The sequence below is a fragment of the Hypanus sabinus genome, chromosome 2 (assembly GCF_030144855.1).
Source record: "Hypanus sabinus isolate sHypSab1 chromosome 2, sHypSab1.hap1, whole genome shotgun sequence".
NCBI classification, from domain to species: domain Eukaryota; kingdom Metazoa; phylum Chordata; class Chondrichthyes; order Myliobatiformes; family Dasyatidae; genus Hypanus; species Hypanus sabinus.
In genome coordinates, this window is record NC_082707.1 from 110,582,633 (window position 1) to 110,599,233 (window position 16,601).

The 16,601-nt window shown below is 41.4% G+C and overlaps 1 protein-coding gene across 11 annotated transcripts in view; it reads right to left on the reverse strand.

The window, feature by feature from the left end:
* ptgr2 (prostaglandin reductase 2) overlaps window positions 1-16,601 on the reverse strand; it is an 88,216-nt gene that overhangs the window by 22,832 nt on the left and 48,783 nt on the right. For 10 of the 11 annotated variants that reach the window (XR_009508230.1, XR_009508225.1, XM_059952136.1 and 7 more), the window contains one exon: window positions 2,868-3,059. The exons of the other annotated variant lie outside the window; for it this stretch is intronic. Coding sequence is in view for 8 of the 10 variants with exons in the window: in XM_059952136.1 (XP_059808119.1) it covers window positions 2,868-3,059 (192 nt within the window). In the remaining 2 variants the exon portion in view is untranslated. The remainder of the gene's footprint in view (window positions 1-2,867; window positions 3,060-16,601) is intronic. 11 annotated transcript variants of the gene reach the window in all.

The following is a 16,601-nucleotide window of genomic DNA, read 5'->3' on the forward strand; positions in this document are numbered from 1 at the left end:
TAGTCCGTGCCGAACTCTTAATCTCACCTAGTCCCACCTACCCACACTCAGCCCATAACCCTCCACTCCTTTCCTGTCCATATACCTATCCAATTTTACCTTAGATGACACAACTGAACTGGCCTCTACTACTTCTACAGGAAGCTCATTCCACACAGCTATCACTCTCTGAGTAAAGAAATACCCCCTCGTGTTCCCCTTAAACTTCTGCCCCCTAACTCTCAAATCATGTCCTCTTGTTTGAATCTCCCCTACTATCAATGGAAACAGCCTATTCACATCAACTCTATCTATCCCTCCCAAAATTTTAAATACCTCGATCAAATCCCCCCTCAACCTTCTACGCTCCAATGAACAGAGAACTAACTTGTTCAACCTTTCTCTGTAACTTAAGTGCTGAAACCCAGGTAACATCCTAGTAAATCGTCTCTGCACTCTCTCTAACTCTCTCACTCTCTCACTTCACTTAAATTAAGGTAAAACATCACTATACAATGTGCTACTGCAAAACTATAGCTTCAGGAAACAGTAACTTATTGATAAAAGTGCCCTCCCCAAGACCAGAGCAATCAAGCTGGAAATTCCCCATCACTGCCTGAAATGACAACCTCTAGTTCTGAAGATATCCTCTGGTTCTAGATACTCCGACAAACGTCCTTTCATTACCTCTCCAATCAAACAGCTATTAGAATCACATATGCTTCAATAAAACCACCTCTATTTCTTACTAAACTCCAATGAGTATTCACCACAATGAGTGCAATCTACTCACAAAAAGCATTCAAACTATTACAGTAATGCTTCCTTACTTTCACATTCCAATCTCCCTGTACCTGCTAACAAATTTTGTTTTTCAGCCATGAGAGGGTCAAATCCCTCTGTAAAAAGGCATTATGTTTCTTCCCATTTGAATGATAACTTGTTTGTTTATGCTACTTGCCAGACCTTTCCCTGCTTTGTTCTTAGTTTTTCAAATGTTTTCCCCTCTGGGAAAATCCATCATTCTAGCTTACAAACTACCTTCCTCCAACTTACTTTCCAGCTTGCATTTGAAACATAAGTAGACCTGGCTCCCACATAATCTGTTCTTTCATCTAAGTCTTTAATGTATATTGTAAATAGTTCAGGCTCGAGCACTCATCTATATGATTGCCAATTAATAACAGCTGCCACCTATCTATACCAATTCTCACTTTCTCTTTATCTGGTCCTCCATCTATGAGAAAATGTCACCTCCAACATCATAGGGTCTTATTTTACTGTTTAATTCAGACACAGTATGAGTAAAGACAGAGATGAAAATTTACAAAATATTCCTTAAGTAATTAGAATTAGGCCATTTAGCCCATCGAGTCTGCTCCACCATTCAAATTCAATTCTTTTCCCTCCCCAGCCTCTCCCCATAACCTTCGATGCCAAGTCCAATCAAGAACCTATCAATCTCTGCCTTAAACGACCTAGCCTCCATAGCCACTTGTGGTAATGAATTCACCAGCCTCTGAATAAAGAAATGAAGGAGGATTTCTTCATGGTATCTGCCTGTGACTGGACCATTAGTGAGGAGAGTTAGTATAGAGTAGGGTATTTATGCACAAAGAGATAGAAGTAGGCAGCTAACCAACAGCTCAGAGGTGGAGCTGCCCTTAGCTAGCCCATTTATGCTGGTTTGGCACGGCATCCTGATTTACATCAAGATAATTATCAACAGCACAGAGGTGCAGCTGCCCTTAGCTAGCCCATTTATGCTGGTTTGGCACGGCATCCTGATTTACATCAAGATAATTATCACTGCCTATAGCAAGACTGGGATATCTCACTGCTCACTAATCCAACTTGAGCAAACTATCTCAGTTCTGTTACATGCCACATTTGTTTATGGAAGACATGGTGACATGGAGTCTTCCCATTATGTACTAATAAACCAGTCTATTCCTTAAACCTCTGAACAGTGTGATCTTTTAAAAGGATAAAATCTTACACCACCACCCTAACCAGAAGGCTTCTATCAAATTATTCTTAAATTTTTTAGTTCAATAAATAATTAAAAATTCAAGCAAGAATAAGCCCTGTAATTTACTTCGCTTACTTCACTCAACTCCTTTCTACTTCAACCCAATTAGCATGATTCATCCAGATCTGTCTTTGTCCACGCTAAATCATCAACTGTTTTTGTTTCCTCTTCCATTTCCCCCAATATCTACAACCGTTTCAGATTTGCACTACTCTTCACACAACAAAGACCTGACTCTAACTCTAAGGCCATGTTTCCCTACTCTAGATTTCCCAATGCTGTGAATCCGAAATGCACTCCTAAGACAAAAATATCTCTATTTCTTTATTGCATTCAGACTTAAACAGTACTCCAGATAGGGTTTATTCAAAGATCTAAACTGCTGGAACCCATCTACCTTTTTCATCCTGCCTCATTAACTGCACTTCAAAGCTGATTTCTGGCTTTGTTTCACTGCAGTCTACCAAGTGCCCCTTTCCATTTTAGAAAAACATTTCACTATGTGGCTGATGTTAATTGAGGGATAACGTCTACAGATCTTCAGCCTGCTTCTGAGAGCTGACAGGGATTCAACTAGACACTTCATTCATAAATCACAACTTTGATTTCTAATTCAAACTCAATATGCTACCAATTGAGCCATAGTTAGTCTTGCATCAGAGAAATTGACTGGGCTGGTGCCAAAGATGTGTTACTCAATTGTCCCAAGTTCAAAATCTGAAATATGCACAATTTTAAAAATGTTCTAACAATTCAAAATAAGACTTGTGGGACGGGATTGAGGGAGACTGTGAACTGGCATAGTGTTCCTAATCTCTGACAGGATTAAAATGGAAGCAATTAAGTGACAAATTACCTTAGTTAGGATTTCTCCATCCACAATGGCGTAATTCTGCCAAGGCCAGTTCACTGAAGTCACAACATCCCATTTCTGAAACAGTGGGTGTTTACTCTCTTCAATCACTCCAACTCCTCCACCATCAGCGACTCTGGATACTTGCCAAGGAAGCAAATAATGCACACCAGTATCTTCATTCATCCTGCAACGCTGCCAAGTTCAAATCCAAGCCAACCATCAAATCTCAAATTAAAATTAGTCTTGCATTGACTCAGCAGAGATTGGAATGAAGAAAGGGAATGAACTTGAAAGCAATCCAATCTTTAAATTATTTCTATTTTAGTTAATCTTAGTTCAGTAGCTATCCTCTAAAAATGGCAGCTTAAACAGTGCAGAATTTCCTCTGCTGACCACCAAAGCACACACCCTGATCCGTTCTCAAGACTCTGGTCTGGGATGAGCCCACAATTCACAAGGTGATTGTTCTAATGCTGTGTCTAACACCTTTATAAATGGAAGTACTGTACATTAACTGTAACCATCAAATTGTGCTCTGAGGAGTAAGAATTTACAGAAGAGCAAGAACATGGCTGTTAGTAAGGATCTACCTAAATACAAACCACAAACTGTAAGAAAAACAGAAATACAAACTGGGATCTCATTAAAGACTATATAAAAGTCTCAAATTAAGTACAGATATGAAAAGCAACCCCTGCAGCATGGTAGCAGGAAGCAACAGGAAAAAAAAATGCTTAGTGAAACCTCTTCCCCCAAAGTGTTCGGTATTTGACATGATTTACTAAGCAGGTCCTCAGCAATACCAGGGGTGGTTAATTCATTAGTGGACAAGGGACTGGGAGCTGGAGTACTTTGAGAGTACTCAGACAGCCAGTGGTTGTGGCACAATACAAAAACAAACATTTTAGCCTACTACGTCTAGGCTGGGCATCAAGTACTCATCTATATTAATCCAATCATCCACAGCCTCCCAAGCTTTGGTAATTCAGTACTTGACAAATTGGGTAAAACTCAATCACCCATATATATAAACTTGTGGATGGAAAAGAGGAAGTGTCTGAGGCAGGTACAATGACTGCATCTAGGAAAGGTTGAGGTTAAGGGCCAAAAGGAGGCAAGTGGAAATAGCTTAGTTAGGGATCAAGGTCAACATGGATCAATTGGGCCAAAGGGCTAGTTCTAATGCTGATCGTGACTACCCAGCAATTAATGGGCTTTCAGAATTGCAGGTTTAGGTTTTCCATATTACTTGACATACATAAAATCAACAAACATCTAGTCCATGTGGGCCATGATGGCTACTACACTAATCTCATTAACTCTATGCTTTTCCTTTCCCAGAGCTTTTTAAATGTAATTGTATCTGCTTCTAACATCTCCTTAGCAGCCCATTCCAAATAACCACCTCCCTCTGAAAAAATTAACATCTCAGATCTCCTTTAAATTTCTCCCCAATTATCTTAAACCTACAGTCTCTAGTTCCAGACTCTCCTGCCCTGGAAGTAAGGCCCTATCAAATCCCTTCAATTCTGTTAAATGTCTACAAGGTCAACCTTCAACCTCCAACATTTGAGAGAGAACAAACACAACTTATCCATTTCTTCTTATTACCACAGCTCTCGATTCAAGGCAACATCCTGCTGAATCTCTTTGGCACTCTTTCTACTGTTACATATCCTTCCTGTAGTGTGACAACCAGGACTATACAGAATACTCCAGTGCTTTGTACACCTGTGACTCTTGTACTTTCTAAAATCTGCTTTTCTTCACTATGCTAGCCACCTAATTGAGAAGTTACAGAACCTGGGCCTCTGTACCCCCCCCCCCCCCTCTGCAATTGGATCCTCCACTTGCTAACCAGAAGACCACAATCTGTGCAGAATGGTGATAACATATCCTCCTTGCTGATGATCAACACTGGTGCACCTCGGGTGTGTGTGTTTATCCCACCGTTCTACGTAATAATAAAAAATAATAATTATAACTCAAGTCTTTTGGTGGAGGTCTTCTCTGCCCTCTGAGTAACCTCTGTCAATAAACTTGTTAGTTTGAATACAGATTTCCATATAAAAGTCTTGAGAAGTTCACTTCTGAGCACAGGGAGTTTCCATGGTCTGCTTCAAAGATGACTTGCCACTAACAAAAGAAGTGATTGCTGATCTGCAGTCTCTACTAGTTATTCAAACGTCGGGCAATCCCATGACTCACAGAAAGATCAGTACTTTACCAGTAATCGTTCACCATTTGGTGCAGCAGTTGATCGAAATCCTGTTGTTCGTTCCATTGTTCTTAAGCTGCTGTTAAAATACAGTTCTGCTGATATTAAAGATTACCTGCAGTGCTATCTGTCTGGCTCCAGAGGGAGAATTCCTTCAGATGCACATTCAGCACAAGGGTGAAAATACAATAGAAACCTTACAGTTTGTTGCCAGAATTCGTCTCTGTTTTGATGCTGTTTCCCAACTTCTTTGTGAAAAACAAGACACATTGGCTGAGGATTCAAAATACGTACACATTAGGGGTAATCCAAAAGAAACTTTCCTGCAAAGGATTAAGTGTATGATTCTCAATGGAGGAAGAAAATTGGTTCAAGATTTACCTTGTGCGAAATGCTGCTCTGTTTGAATGGGATTGATTCTCCCTCCCTCACCTCCCACAGTAGCCTGGGGTCCATTTTGTCCAGTCCCAGCGACTTATCCAACTTGATGTTTTCCAAAAGCTCCAGCACATCCTCTTTCTTAATATCTACAGGCTCAAGGTTTTCAGTCTGCTGCAAGTCATCACTACAATCACCAAGATCTTTTTCCATAGTGAATACTGAAGCAAAGTATTCATTAAGTACCTCTGCTATTTCCTCCGGATCCATACACACTTTCCCTCTGTCACACTTGATAGGTCCTATTCTTTCACGTCTTAACCTCTTGCTCTTCACATACTTGAAGAATGCCTTGGGGTTTTCCTTAATCCTACCCGCCAAGGCCTTCTCATGGCCCCTTCTGGCTCTCCTAATTTCCTTCATATGCTCCTTCCTGGTAGCTTTATAATCTTCTAGATCTCTAACATTACCTAGCTCTCTGAACCTTTTGTAAGCTTTTCTTCTTGACTAGATTTATTACAGCCTTTGTACACCACAGTTCCTGTACCTACCATAACTTCCCTGTCTCATTGGAACATACCTATACAGAACTCTACACAAATATCTCCTGAATATTTGCCACATTTCCTCTGTACTTTTCCCTGAGAACATCTGTTTCCAATTTAAGCCTCCAATTTCCTGCCTGATAGCCTCATAATTCCCCTTCTTGATACAAGAACGACCGAGGCTGAGGGCCAAGTCTCCGCAGTAGAGGCTGTAACTGATCAAACCCAAAGCCACACCCAGGCGCTAGAAAAGCAAGTTCAAAGCCTCTCTGACTATATCGATGATCTTGAGAACAGAGGTAGGAGAGAGAACATACAGATCATCGGTTTACCTGAAGATACAGAAGGCAGCCAGCCAGCAAAGTTTTTCGAGAGCTGGCTGCCTAATTTCCTTGATTTGGAAACCAAGGGTGGATGCATTACAGTGGAAAGAGCTCATCGTATGCTGGCTCCAAAACCAGGCCCAGGCCAATGCCCTCGACCTGTCCTCGTGCAGTTCCATAATTTTGGTGATAAGCAAAGAGTGATGGAGGCTTCAAGACACCGTGGGCCTGATGCCCAGGCTTTGATATATGAGGGATCCGGGCTTGAGTTTTTTCAACATTTTTGGGCAGCTGTTGTTCGGAAGTGCAAGGAATTCAACCGGGTAAAGATGTGGCTGAGAGAATCCGGAATCCAGTACTTTATGCTATACCCAGCGGCGCTGAAATTCACCAACAATGGGACCACCGAGACATTTGACTGTCCTGACAAAGCTAAAACGTTTGTGGACATGTTGGGCTGAAGAATGTATACAGTATATTGTGTAGCCCTGGTTATGGACGATAACATGACCAGGGCTACACAATGGTCGCTTTAGTTTACCTTTTCATTACTCAATGGCAAGATATCTTATAGGATGGGTAACGTGTTTGTTTTCATTAATACAGCTTCATTATTTGTTTAAGTTAGTGGTTCTGCTCCAGCCTGAAGGAGCTTAAACACGACGGTAACAAATCGGTGGATTGATAAATTATGCCCTGTTTGCATTTTTGACTGTTAAATATGGGCAGTGGGGCAGAATATGGGGTGCTAGAAGGTTCTGATATCCCCTTTAAGCGTGGGGTAAGTCCTCCTGTTCAGCGCTGTTGGCCCTTTGTTCTTTTTTGTGTGTTTTTTATTTACTTACTGCTGCTCAGCTGATCTTAAGTTAGGTTTCTTCTCCTCCGGAGTCAAATCATTGTTATAAAGGGTTATGGCCAGTAATATATTAAAATTGTGCACTTGGAACATTAAGGTGAGTCATTCACCAATCAAGAGAAAGAAAATCCTACTAAACCTGAGAAAGGAAAGGGTGGATGTCGCCTTACTGCAGGAGACACATTTAAATGATAAAGAACATCTGAAACTGCAACAGAGTGGATTTGATCAAGTCTATTTTTTATCCTTTAATACCAGGAGTGGGGGGGGGGCATTTTAATTAGGAACAACTTATCTTTTAAGTTATTAGACTGCATTAAGGATAAATATGGGAGATTTGTGATTGTTAAGGCTTCAATATATGGAGAGGAATATGGTATTCTCAATGTTTACTGCCCTCCAGCTCATCCTCTCAAATTCCTAACAGATGCTTTTCCCAAACTTACCAGCTTTTCAATACAGAGCATTATTGTAGGTGGAGATTTTAATTGTCTCATGGACCCATTGATGGACAGAGTGCCTAGTGGTCCCCCATTTCTCTCCTCACAGTCCAAACAAATCATGAGCTTATGTGGAAAACTAGGACTTGTGGATGTCTGGAGGTTGTTACATCCCTCAGACAAAGACTTCACATTTTTTTCTAATCCACACAAGTGTTACACCAGAATTGATCTTTTTCTAACCCCCAAAATGCTCCTAGACTTAGTTGTATCCTGCACAACTGGAAATATCGCTATTTCTGACCATGCAGCAGTATATTTAAATATCAAGCCCAAAGGTAATTCAGCATGATCTAGACATTGGAGGCTGAACCCTTTTATCCTAAAAGATAATAAATTTATAGACTACTACACTTTGGAACTCAAAACTTTCCTATCTATTAATTCCAAATCAGCTAGTAGTCCATCGATGCTCTGGGAAACTGCTAAGGCCTATGCAAGGAGATTAATACTCTGCTAGTAAGAAGTGACAAGCTGCGGAACAGCAGCACCTAGTGGAAGCAAGACTGGCGCAGCTGAAAAGGATTATATTAATAAGTCTTCTGCAGCTAAGTTAACAAAGATCACAGCCCTGCACTGTACACTAAACTCTTTATTTACACAAGCAGCCAAAAGAAAATTGACATTTGCTAAACAATGATTGTTTGAACATGGTGAAAAACCAGGTAGGTATGTGGCTTACTTAGCTAGAAAGAAAAATGCCTCTCAGACTATTGCTTCAGTTAGGGATGGGACAGGAGCCCTCACCAGTAATCACTAAAATGATTAATGTTCTGTTTAATAATTTTTATTCTAAATTGCATCAATCTGAGCAATGTAATGATGGGCAATCTAGGATGGAGTCCTTTTTCAGGAATTTAGATCTCCTAGGCATTTCTTATGAACAAGAGTCCCTCCTCAAGGCTCTGTTATCTATACATGAGATACAGGAAGCCGTGAGACAGCTCCAAAGTGGGAATGCCCCTGGTCCTGATGGACTCAACAGTGAATTCAATAGACAATAGGTGCAGAAGTAGACCATTCGGCCCTTTGAGCCTGCACCACAATTCTGAGATCATGGCTGATCATCTACTATCAATACCCGGTTCCTGCCTTGTCCCCATATCCCTTGATTCCCCTATCCATAAGATACCTATCTAGCTCCTTCTTGAAAGCATCCAGAGAATTGGCCTCCACTACCTTCTGAGGCAGTGCATTCCAGACCCCCACAACTCTCTGGGAGAAGAAGTTTTTCCTTAACTCTGTCCTAAATGACCTACCCCTTATTCTCAAACCATGCCCTCTGGTACTGGACTCTCCCAACATCTGGAACATATTTCCTGCCTCTATCTTGTCCAATCCCTTAATAATCTTATATGTTGCAATCAGATCCCCTCTCAATCTCCTTAATTCCAGCGTGTACAAGCCCAGTCTCTCTAACCTCTCTGCGTAAGACAGTCCAGACATCCCAGGAATTAACCTCGTGAATCTACACTGCACTTCCTCTACAGCCGGGATGTCCTTCCTTAACCCTGGAGACCAAAACTGTACACAATACTCCAGGTGTGGTCTCACCAGGGCTCTGTACAAACGCAAGAGGAATTCCTTGCTCTTGTACTCAATTCCCTTTGTAATAAAGGCCAACATTCCATTAGCCTTCTTCACTGCCTGCTGCACTTGCTCATTCACCTTCAGTGACTGATGAACAAGGACTCCTAGATCTCTTTGTATTTCTCCCTTACCTAACTCTACACCGTTCAGATAATAATCTGCCTTCCTGTTCTTACTCCCAAAGTGGATAACCTCACACTTATTCACATTAAACGTCATCTGCCAAGTATCTGCCCACTCACCCAGCCTATCCAAGTCACCCTGAATTCTCCTAACATCCTCATCACATGTCACACTGCCACCCAGCAAATTTGCTGATGTTATTCTCAATGCCTTCATCTAAATCGTTGACGTAAATTGTAAAGAGCTGTGGTCCCAATACCGAGCCCTGTAGCACCCCACTAGTCACCACCTGCCATTCCGAGAAACACCCATTCACCACTACCCTTTGCTTTCTATCTGCCAACCAGTTTTCTATCCATGTCGATGTTTTCCCCCTGATGCCCTGAGCTTTGATTTTACCCACCAATCTCCTATGTGGGACCTTATCAAATGCCTTCTGAAAATCGAGGTACACTACATCCACTGGATCTCCCCCGTCTAACTTCCTGGTTACATCCTCGAAAAACTCCAACAGATTAGTCAAGCATGATTTACCCTTGGTAAATCCATGCTGGCTCGGCCCAATCCTATCACTGCTATCTAGATATGCCACTATTTCATCTTTAATAATGGACTCTAGCACCTTCCCCACTACTGATGTCGGGCTGACAGGTCGATAGTTCTCGGTTTTCTCCCTCCCTCCTTTCTTAAAAAGTGGGATAACATTAGCCATTCTCCAATCCTCAGGAACTGATCCTGAATCAAAGGAACATTGGAAAATGATTACCAATGCATCCGCAATTTCCAGGGCCACCTCCTTTAGTACCCTAGGATGCGACCATCTGGACCTGGGGATTTGTCAGCCTTCAGTCCCATCAGTCTACTCACCACCGTTTCCTTCCTAATGTCAATCTGTTTCATTTCTTCTGTTACCCTATGTCCTTGGCCCATCCATACATCTGGGAGATTGCTTGTGTCTTCCTTAGTGAAAACAGATCTAAAGTACTCATTAAATTCTTCTGCCATGTCTGTTTCTCATAACAATTTCACCCAATTCATTCTTCAAGGGCCCAACATTGTTCTTAACTATCTTCTTTCTCTTCACATACCTAAAAAAGCTTTTGCTATCCTCCTTTATATTCCTGGCTAGCTTGTATTTGTACCTCATTTTTTCTCCCCGTATTGCCTTTTTAGTTAAGTTCTGTTGTTCCTTAAAAACTTCCCAATCATCTGTCCTCCCACTCACCTTAGCTCTGTCATACTTCCTTTTTTTTAATGCTATGCAATCTCTGACTTCCTTTGTCAACCACTGTGGTCCCTTTCCCCCCTTTGAATCCTATAAAGAGTTCACAGGGTTATTATCAGAGCCTATGCTAAAAATGTTCAATCATGCATTTAATTGTGGTCTCCTCCCATCATCATTGAGAGAAGCTAATAGCTCCCTAATTCTTAAGAAAGGAAGGAGCCCTGAAGACTGTGCCTCCTACAGGCCTATTTCACTGTTAAATGTTGACTTTAAAATCTTATCTAAAACCTTAGCGTTGTGATTAGAAACTGTGTTACCTTTTATCATAAAAGAGGATCAAACAGGTTTTGTAAAAGGCCATAGATCATCTCACAATATCAGAAGATTACTTAATGTGAATCAGGCATGTCAGCAACAGGCAGTCGACGGTTTGGTGGTTTCCTTAGATACAGAAAAGGCCTTTGATCATGTTGAATGGCCGTATCTTTTTTTCACTTTAGAACAATTTGGTGTGGGCAATAATTTTGTTAAGTGGGTGAAGGTTCTTTATAATGACCCTTTGGTTGCAATTCTCACTAATGGTATTAGGTTGGATAATTTTAGTATTCTGAGGGGCAGCCGGCAGGGCTGCCCTTTATCACCATGTCTTTCAGGAGGGCAAGGAGCAACCACTCCCCGCTGAACATCGATGGCTCCTCGGTAGAGATCGTAAAGAGCACCAAGTTTCTTGGTGTTCACTTGGCAGAGAATCTCACCTGGTCCCTCAACACCAGCTCCATAGCAAAGAAAGCTCAGCAATGTTTCTACTTTCTGCGAAGGCTGAGGAAAGTCCATCTCCCACCCCACATCCTCATCACATTCTACAGGGGTTGTATTGAGAGCATCCTGAGCAGCTGCATCACTGCCTGGTTCGGAAATTGTACCATCTCGGATCGCCAGATCCTGCAGTGGATAGTGAGTCAACTGAGAAGATCATCGGGGTCTCTCTTCCCACCATCACGGACATTTACACTACACGCTGCATCCGCAAAGAAAACAGCATTATGAAGGGCCCCAAGCACCCCTCATACAATCTCTTCTCCCTCCTGCCATCTGGGAAAAGGCTCCGAAGCATTCAGACTCTCACGACCAGATTATGTAACAGTTTCTTCCCTAAAGCTATCAGACTCCTCAATACCCAAAGCCTAGACTGACACCTTGCCCTATTGTCCTGTTTATTATTTATGGTAATGCCTGCACTGTTTTTGTGCACTTTATGCAGGCCAGTGTAGGTCTGCAGTCTAGTGTAGTTTTCTCTGTGTTGTTTTTTACATAGTTCAGTCTAGTTTTTGTACTGTGTCATGTAACACCTTGGTCCTGAAAAACATTGTCTCATTTTTACTATGCACTGTACCAACAGTCATGGTCGAAATGACAATAAAAGTGACTTGACTTGACCACTACTTTTCACACTTGTGATCGAACCATTGGCTGAGGCTATTCAGCGAGACCCCAAAATATCTCTCCAGACATAGGACTAAAGTTACAAAAACTTACACTGTATACCGATGATGTTCTAATTTTCCTATCAAACCCTGCTATGTCACTGCACCACCTTATACAATTCATCAATTCATTTAGCACCTTTTCAGGTTATAAAATCAACTTTACTGAATCAGAGGCTATGCCTCTGGGGAATCTGCTGCAGGTACCTGACACTCAGGGTGTTTTCCCCTTTAAATGGTCACACACAGGTTTTGTTTACTCAGGCATAGTTATCACACCTACGTTTGATCAATTGTTCAAAATTAACTTTACACAGTTATTTGACAAAATCAAACAGGATCTCTTCCCATCTCCTGGCTTGGCTGAATATCCTTGCTCAAAATGAATATTCTTCCTCGTCTGCTCTACCTAATACAAATGATTCCAGTCATTTTTACCCAACAAATACTTACAAAAATAAATGGCTGGTTCATTACTTTCATCTGGAACAAAAAAAGACCCTGTATTAAAATATCTAAGTTACAGCTTCCTGGTAGTCTAAGGGGTCTGGATTTTCCAGACATCAAAAAATATCAAATAAGTTTCTTTTTATCTTATGTGGTTGTCTGGGTTTGCAAGGACCCCTCCTCAATTTGGCTAGACATTGAAGCTTCACAAGCAAAATGCCTTCTTTTTAATTTGCTTTTCCTCAATAAGATGAGACTAGTTAAGGAATATTGTCACAATACAATAACAATACAGTCAGGGCTTGGAGGGCTGTGCGACAAATTGAGGGCAACGCAGCGAAAATATCACTCTTCACTCCAATAACCAGTAGTCCAGATTTTCAGCCTGGCTTAATGGGTTCTGGATTTAAACTTTGGATTTCTAAGGGTATTTTCCATCTCGGAGATTTGTTTGATGAAGGAACGATGATGTCTTTTAGTCAAATAGTACAGAACTTTACCATACCCAACAAGGATCTTTTTCGTTTCTTTCAGATAAGAGATTATATACAGAAAAAACATCATTGTTAACTGACTTCTATAGTTCTGACGTAGAAAAGAGGGTGTTTTGTTCTAAGGGTGAAATCTCCTTTAGTACTTCTTACAGCATCCTGAGGGAATGTTCTTATGGAGAGGCTGAGCAGCTGGGAAGGGTCTGGGAGGAAGAGCTGGGAGTAGAAATTACATCTGTGCTAACGCAAAGATTTCAGTTTGTATTACAACTAAAGCATTGCAACTCAAAATTCTGAATAGAGCCCATCTGACTCCAGATCGTCTCTCGAAATTTAAGACGGGGGTTTCTCCAATGTGTTCTAAATGTGAAGTAAATACTGGAACTTCCACCCACTGTTTTTGGACTTGTCCCAAACTTCAGGCATACTGGAGTGATATTTTGGGCGAAATGGAAAAGATTCTGAAGATGGAGCTTGAACTGGACCCAGTGTCTTTTCCCAGCAGTTGTATTATTAATGCACATCAGAAATAACTTCTTAACATCCTGACTTTTCATGTCAGGAAGAACATTTTACTTTGTTGGATATCCGATTAGGCCCCTGGACTTTTTAGTTGGTGTAAATTAATCATGGAATATATGTAGGGTACACTCAAAAACAAATAGTTTTCATAAAACATGGCAACTTTTTCTGCAGTATGTAGATGTAAACCTGTCTACTATACTAATAAGGGATTTGTGTAGGATGTTGTGGTGACGTCTATATTTTGATGGATGTGTTCTGATATCTGTGAGGGGAAGAAATGTAAATGTATCTGGAAACTGAAAGTTTTGTTATGCTGGAAAAAAAATTAAAAACCAACAGCCCTCAAGGTCATGTGACATGTTTCCACAACGATAACATTTCTTTCCTTCATTTCTGCTCAGTGACATTTTACTTGTGGCATATTCCAGAGATTTTTGTTGTATCTCAGAAGCACCTCGTGCAGCCATTTGTAATGATATTGAGATGTTAAGTGCTTTTTTCACACAGGAGCTTCTTCTGTGTGGTTTCACAGTGCATGCCACACACCAGCCCAGAAGTGTCAAACTCAATTTAGGTCACGGGCCAGATTTGGCAAAATGCACCTTCATGCGGGCCGGATCAGTTGTGCACGCACGAACGCGCGCCCGCGTGCTCCCACAGCTTTCATTGCCTTCGTTTTTTCCAACCTGTTCTCATGCGTCTCAGCCTCTAACTACAAGGCGTTTCATTTTACACATTTTGTTTCTTATGAAGATTGCCTAGCAAGCATTATTTTTACGATTGGTATTAACTTACTGTCGTAGGCTACAAGAAAGTTGTGATGAGAGATAGAAAAAACGATGCTATTTTGGCTAAGATTGTTTTGGGAGTCACACCCTTTCATTAATAAACCATTTGAAACCGAACATTAGCAGACACAAATGTAGCCCTAACAAAATAAATTGTAAATGTAGGCTACGCAACTGCACCTAATTTTTATTAGCCTGCTTCCAGCAATCAAACTCAGACAATGAACACAGTTAGCCTTTAACTTTTATTGAAGTGATCACATTCACAATAGTAGAATAGTCAGAAAATGAATGAATCACAATATTATGACACTCAATATTTTATAATGCATTTTGCTTACATGTCGCAGTGCATCGAACGGTGTCACTCATTTTTCACTTGCTGTTTCCAGACGTCTGACATCTCTTGGCTTTAACTAGCCTGTCAACATCAGGAATCAGTTTCCGGGCAGTTGTGATTTTCATAATGTCATTTAGATGTCTGTGTGTTGGCTGCTTTGGATTTGTTAATGTTCATTATGGAGAATACCTGCTCACAGAGATATGTTATCCCGAACATGATCTTTGAGGCAAAGTCTGTCATCTTGGGGTACATCGGTCCCAGGTATTGATAGAATGAGTCCAGACCCACAGTCTCAAATTTATATTTCAAAGCCAAGTTACACTGAATTTCAATTAGTTCCGTTTGGAGTTCCTCCGGCACATCTGATGCTGCATTGATGGCAAACGGCAAGCAAAATAGTGAGAGTTCCTTCTCGAGCTGACTGATGATTTGGAAACGATTCTGAAACTCACTTTTCAGCTGTGATATTTTGTCCTTATACCTATCCATGTTGTCAGTATTCCCATGAGCGACACGCACAGACTGCAAAGAGGGGAAATGAGCTGGGCTGCTCTGGGATAGCTGCATCTCCCACAGGCCTAATTTAATTTGAAAGGCACGAATGCTATCGTAGTATTCCGCAACAAGTTTGTTGCGGCCTTGCATGTTAACATTAAGCACAGTTAAGTGCTCTGTTATATCCACCAAAAATGCAAGATCGTGAACCCAGTCTGGGTCATCCAGCTCTGCCACTGGCTTCCCTTACTCAGTCATCAATAGTCCAATTTCCACACGTAATTGAAAAAAAAACATTTGAGCACAACCCCTCTACTTAACCAGCCAACTTCAGTGTGGTAGGGTAGGCCGTGTCCAATATTAATTACGTTGTGGTGTTTGTCATGGGCACCATCTCCACAAACTCCTCAGTGATGGTCAAAGATGCATCAACACCACGAATAAACATTCCCAATTGAGCTACATCAGTCATGTTGGTGCTCTCATCAATTGCAATAGAGAAGGCAATAAATGAGTTCACTTTGTCTCCTTTAGTTGACTGTTCAAATCTCCTGCAAGGTCTCCGATTCTCTCTGCCGCAGTATTTCTTGACAAGCTGTTATTACCAAAAGCCTGTCTCTTCTCAGGGCACACCAGCTCAGGAACCGTCAGCCTGCATGCTTTGATGAATTCCCGAGTACGGCTTTGACACAGCAGCTGTTTTGTTGGCAATAATATAGCTGGCCTTGACAGCTCCATCACGAGTCTCTCGGCTTTTGGTGAACACTGATTGCTGCTTCTTCAGAGCTGCTTCAAGCTCGTTTACCTTTTGCGTTCTGAGTTGTCCTACGTACTTGTCATATTTTTCTCTGTGTGACGTCTCAGTCGTTCCCTTTTGCCACAGCCACCGAGCATATCAGACACACAGGTTTGCCGTTGACCTCACAGAAGAAAAAAAAGATCTTTCCAATTATCGTTGAATATCTGACCTTCGATGTCAACTTTTCTTTTCTTGGAAAGCATTTTGAACCACAGCAGCAAACCGTCTCAGCCGTGCTACATACCTGTGTGTGTTTATACTGTGTCTGACGATGGAAGTGGGGCCCTAATGGTTTTCCCGGCAGGGTGGTTCGTGCTTATGCACAGTGGGTGGTTAACTGCCACCTATTGTTTTCTAAGTACACACAACAAGCTGCCTGCAGTAGGTGGCACAGACAGTGATGGGGGAGAGCGGTAGCCATACAGATACATAATAAATGGTCATGGATATACTCTTTTTCTCCCTGGGCCGGTAGTTCCGACACCCCTGCACTAACCTGTCCCTCAATGCGTCTGATAGACCCACTCCAAATTGACAATGTTCTGACAATTTGCGCAATTCAGCACAATATTCAGAAAGGCTTTCATCTTTGCTCTGATTCCGA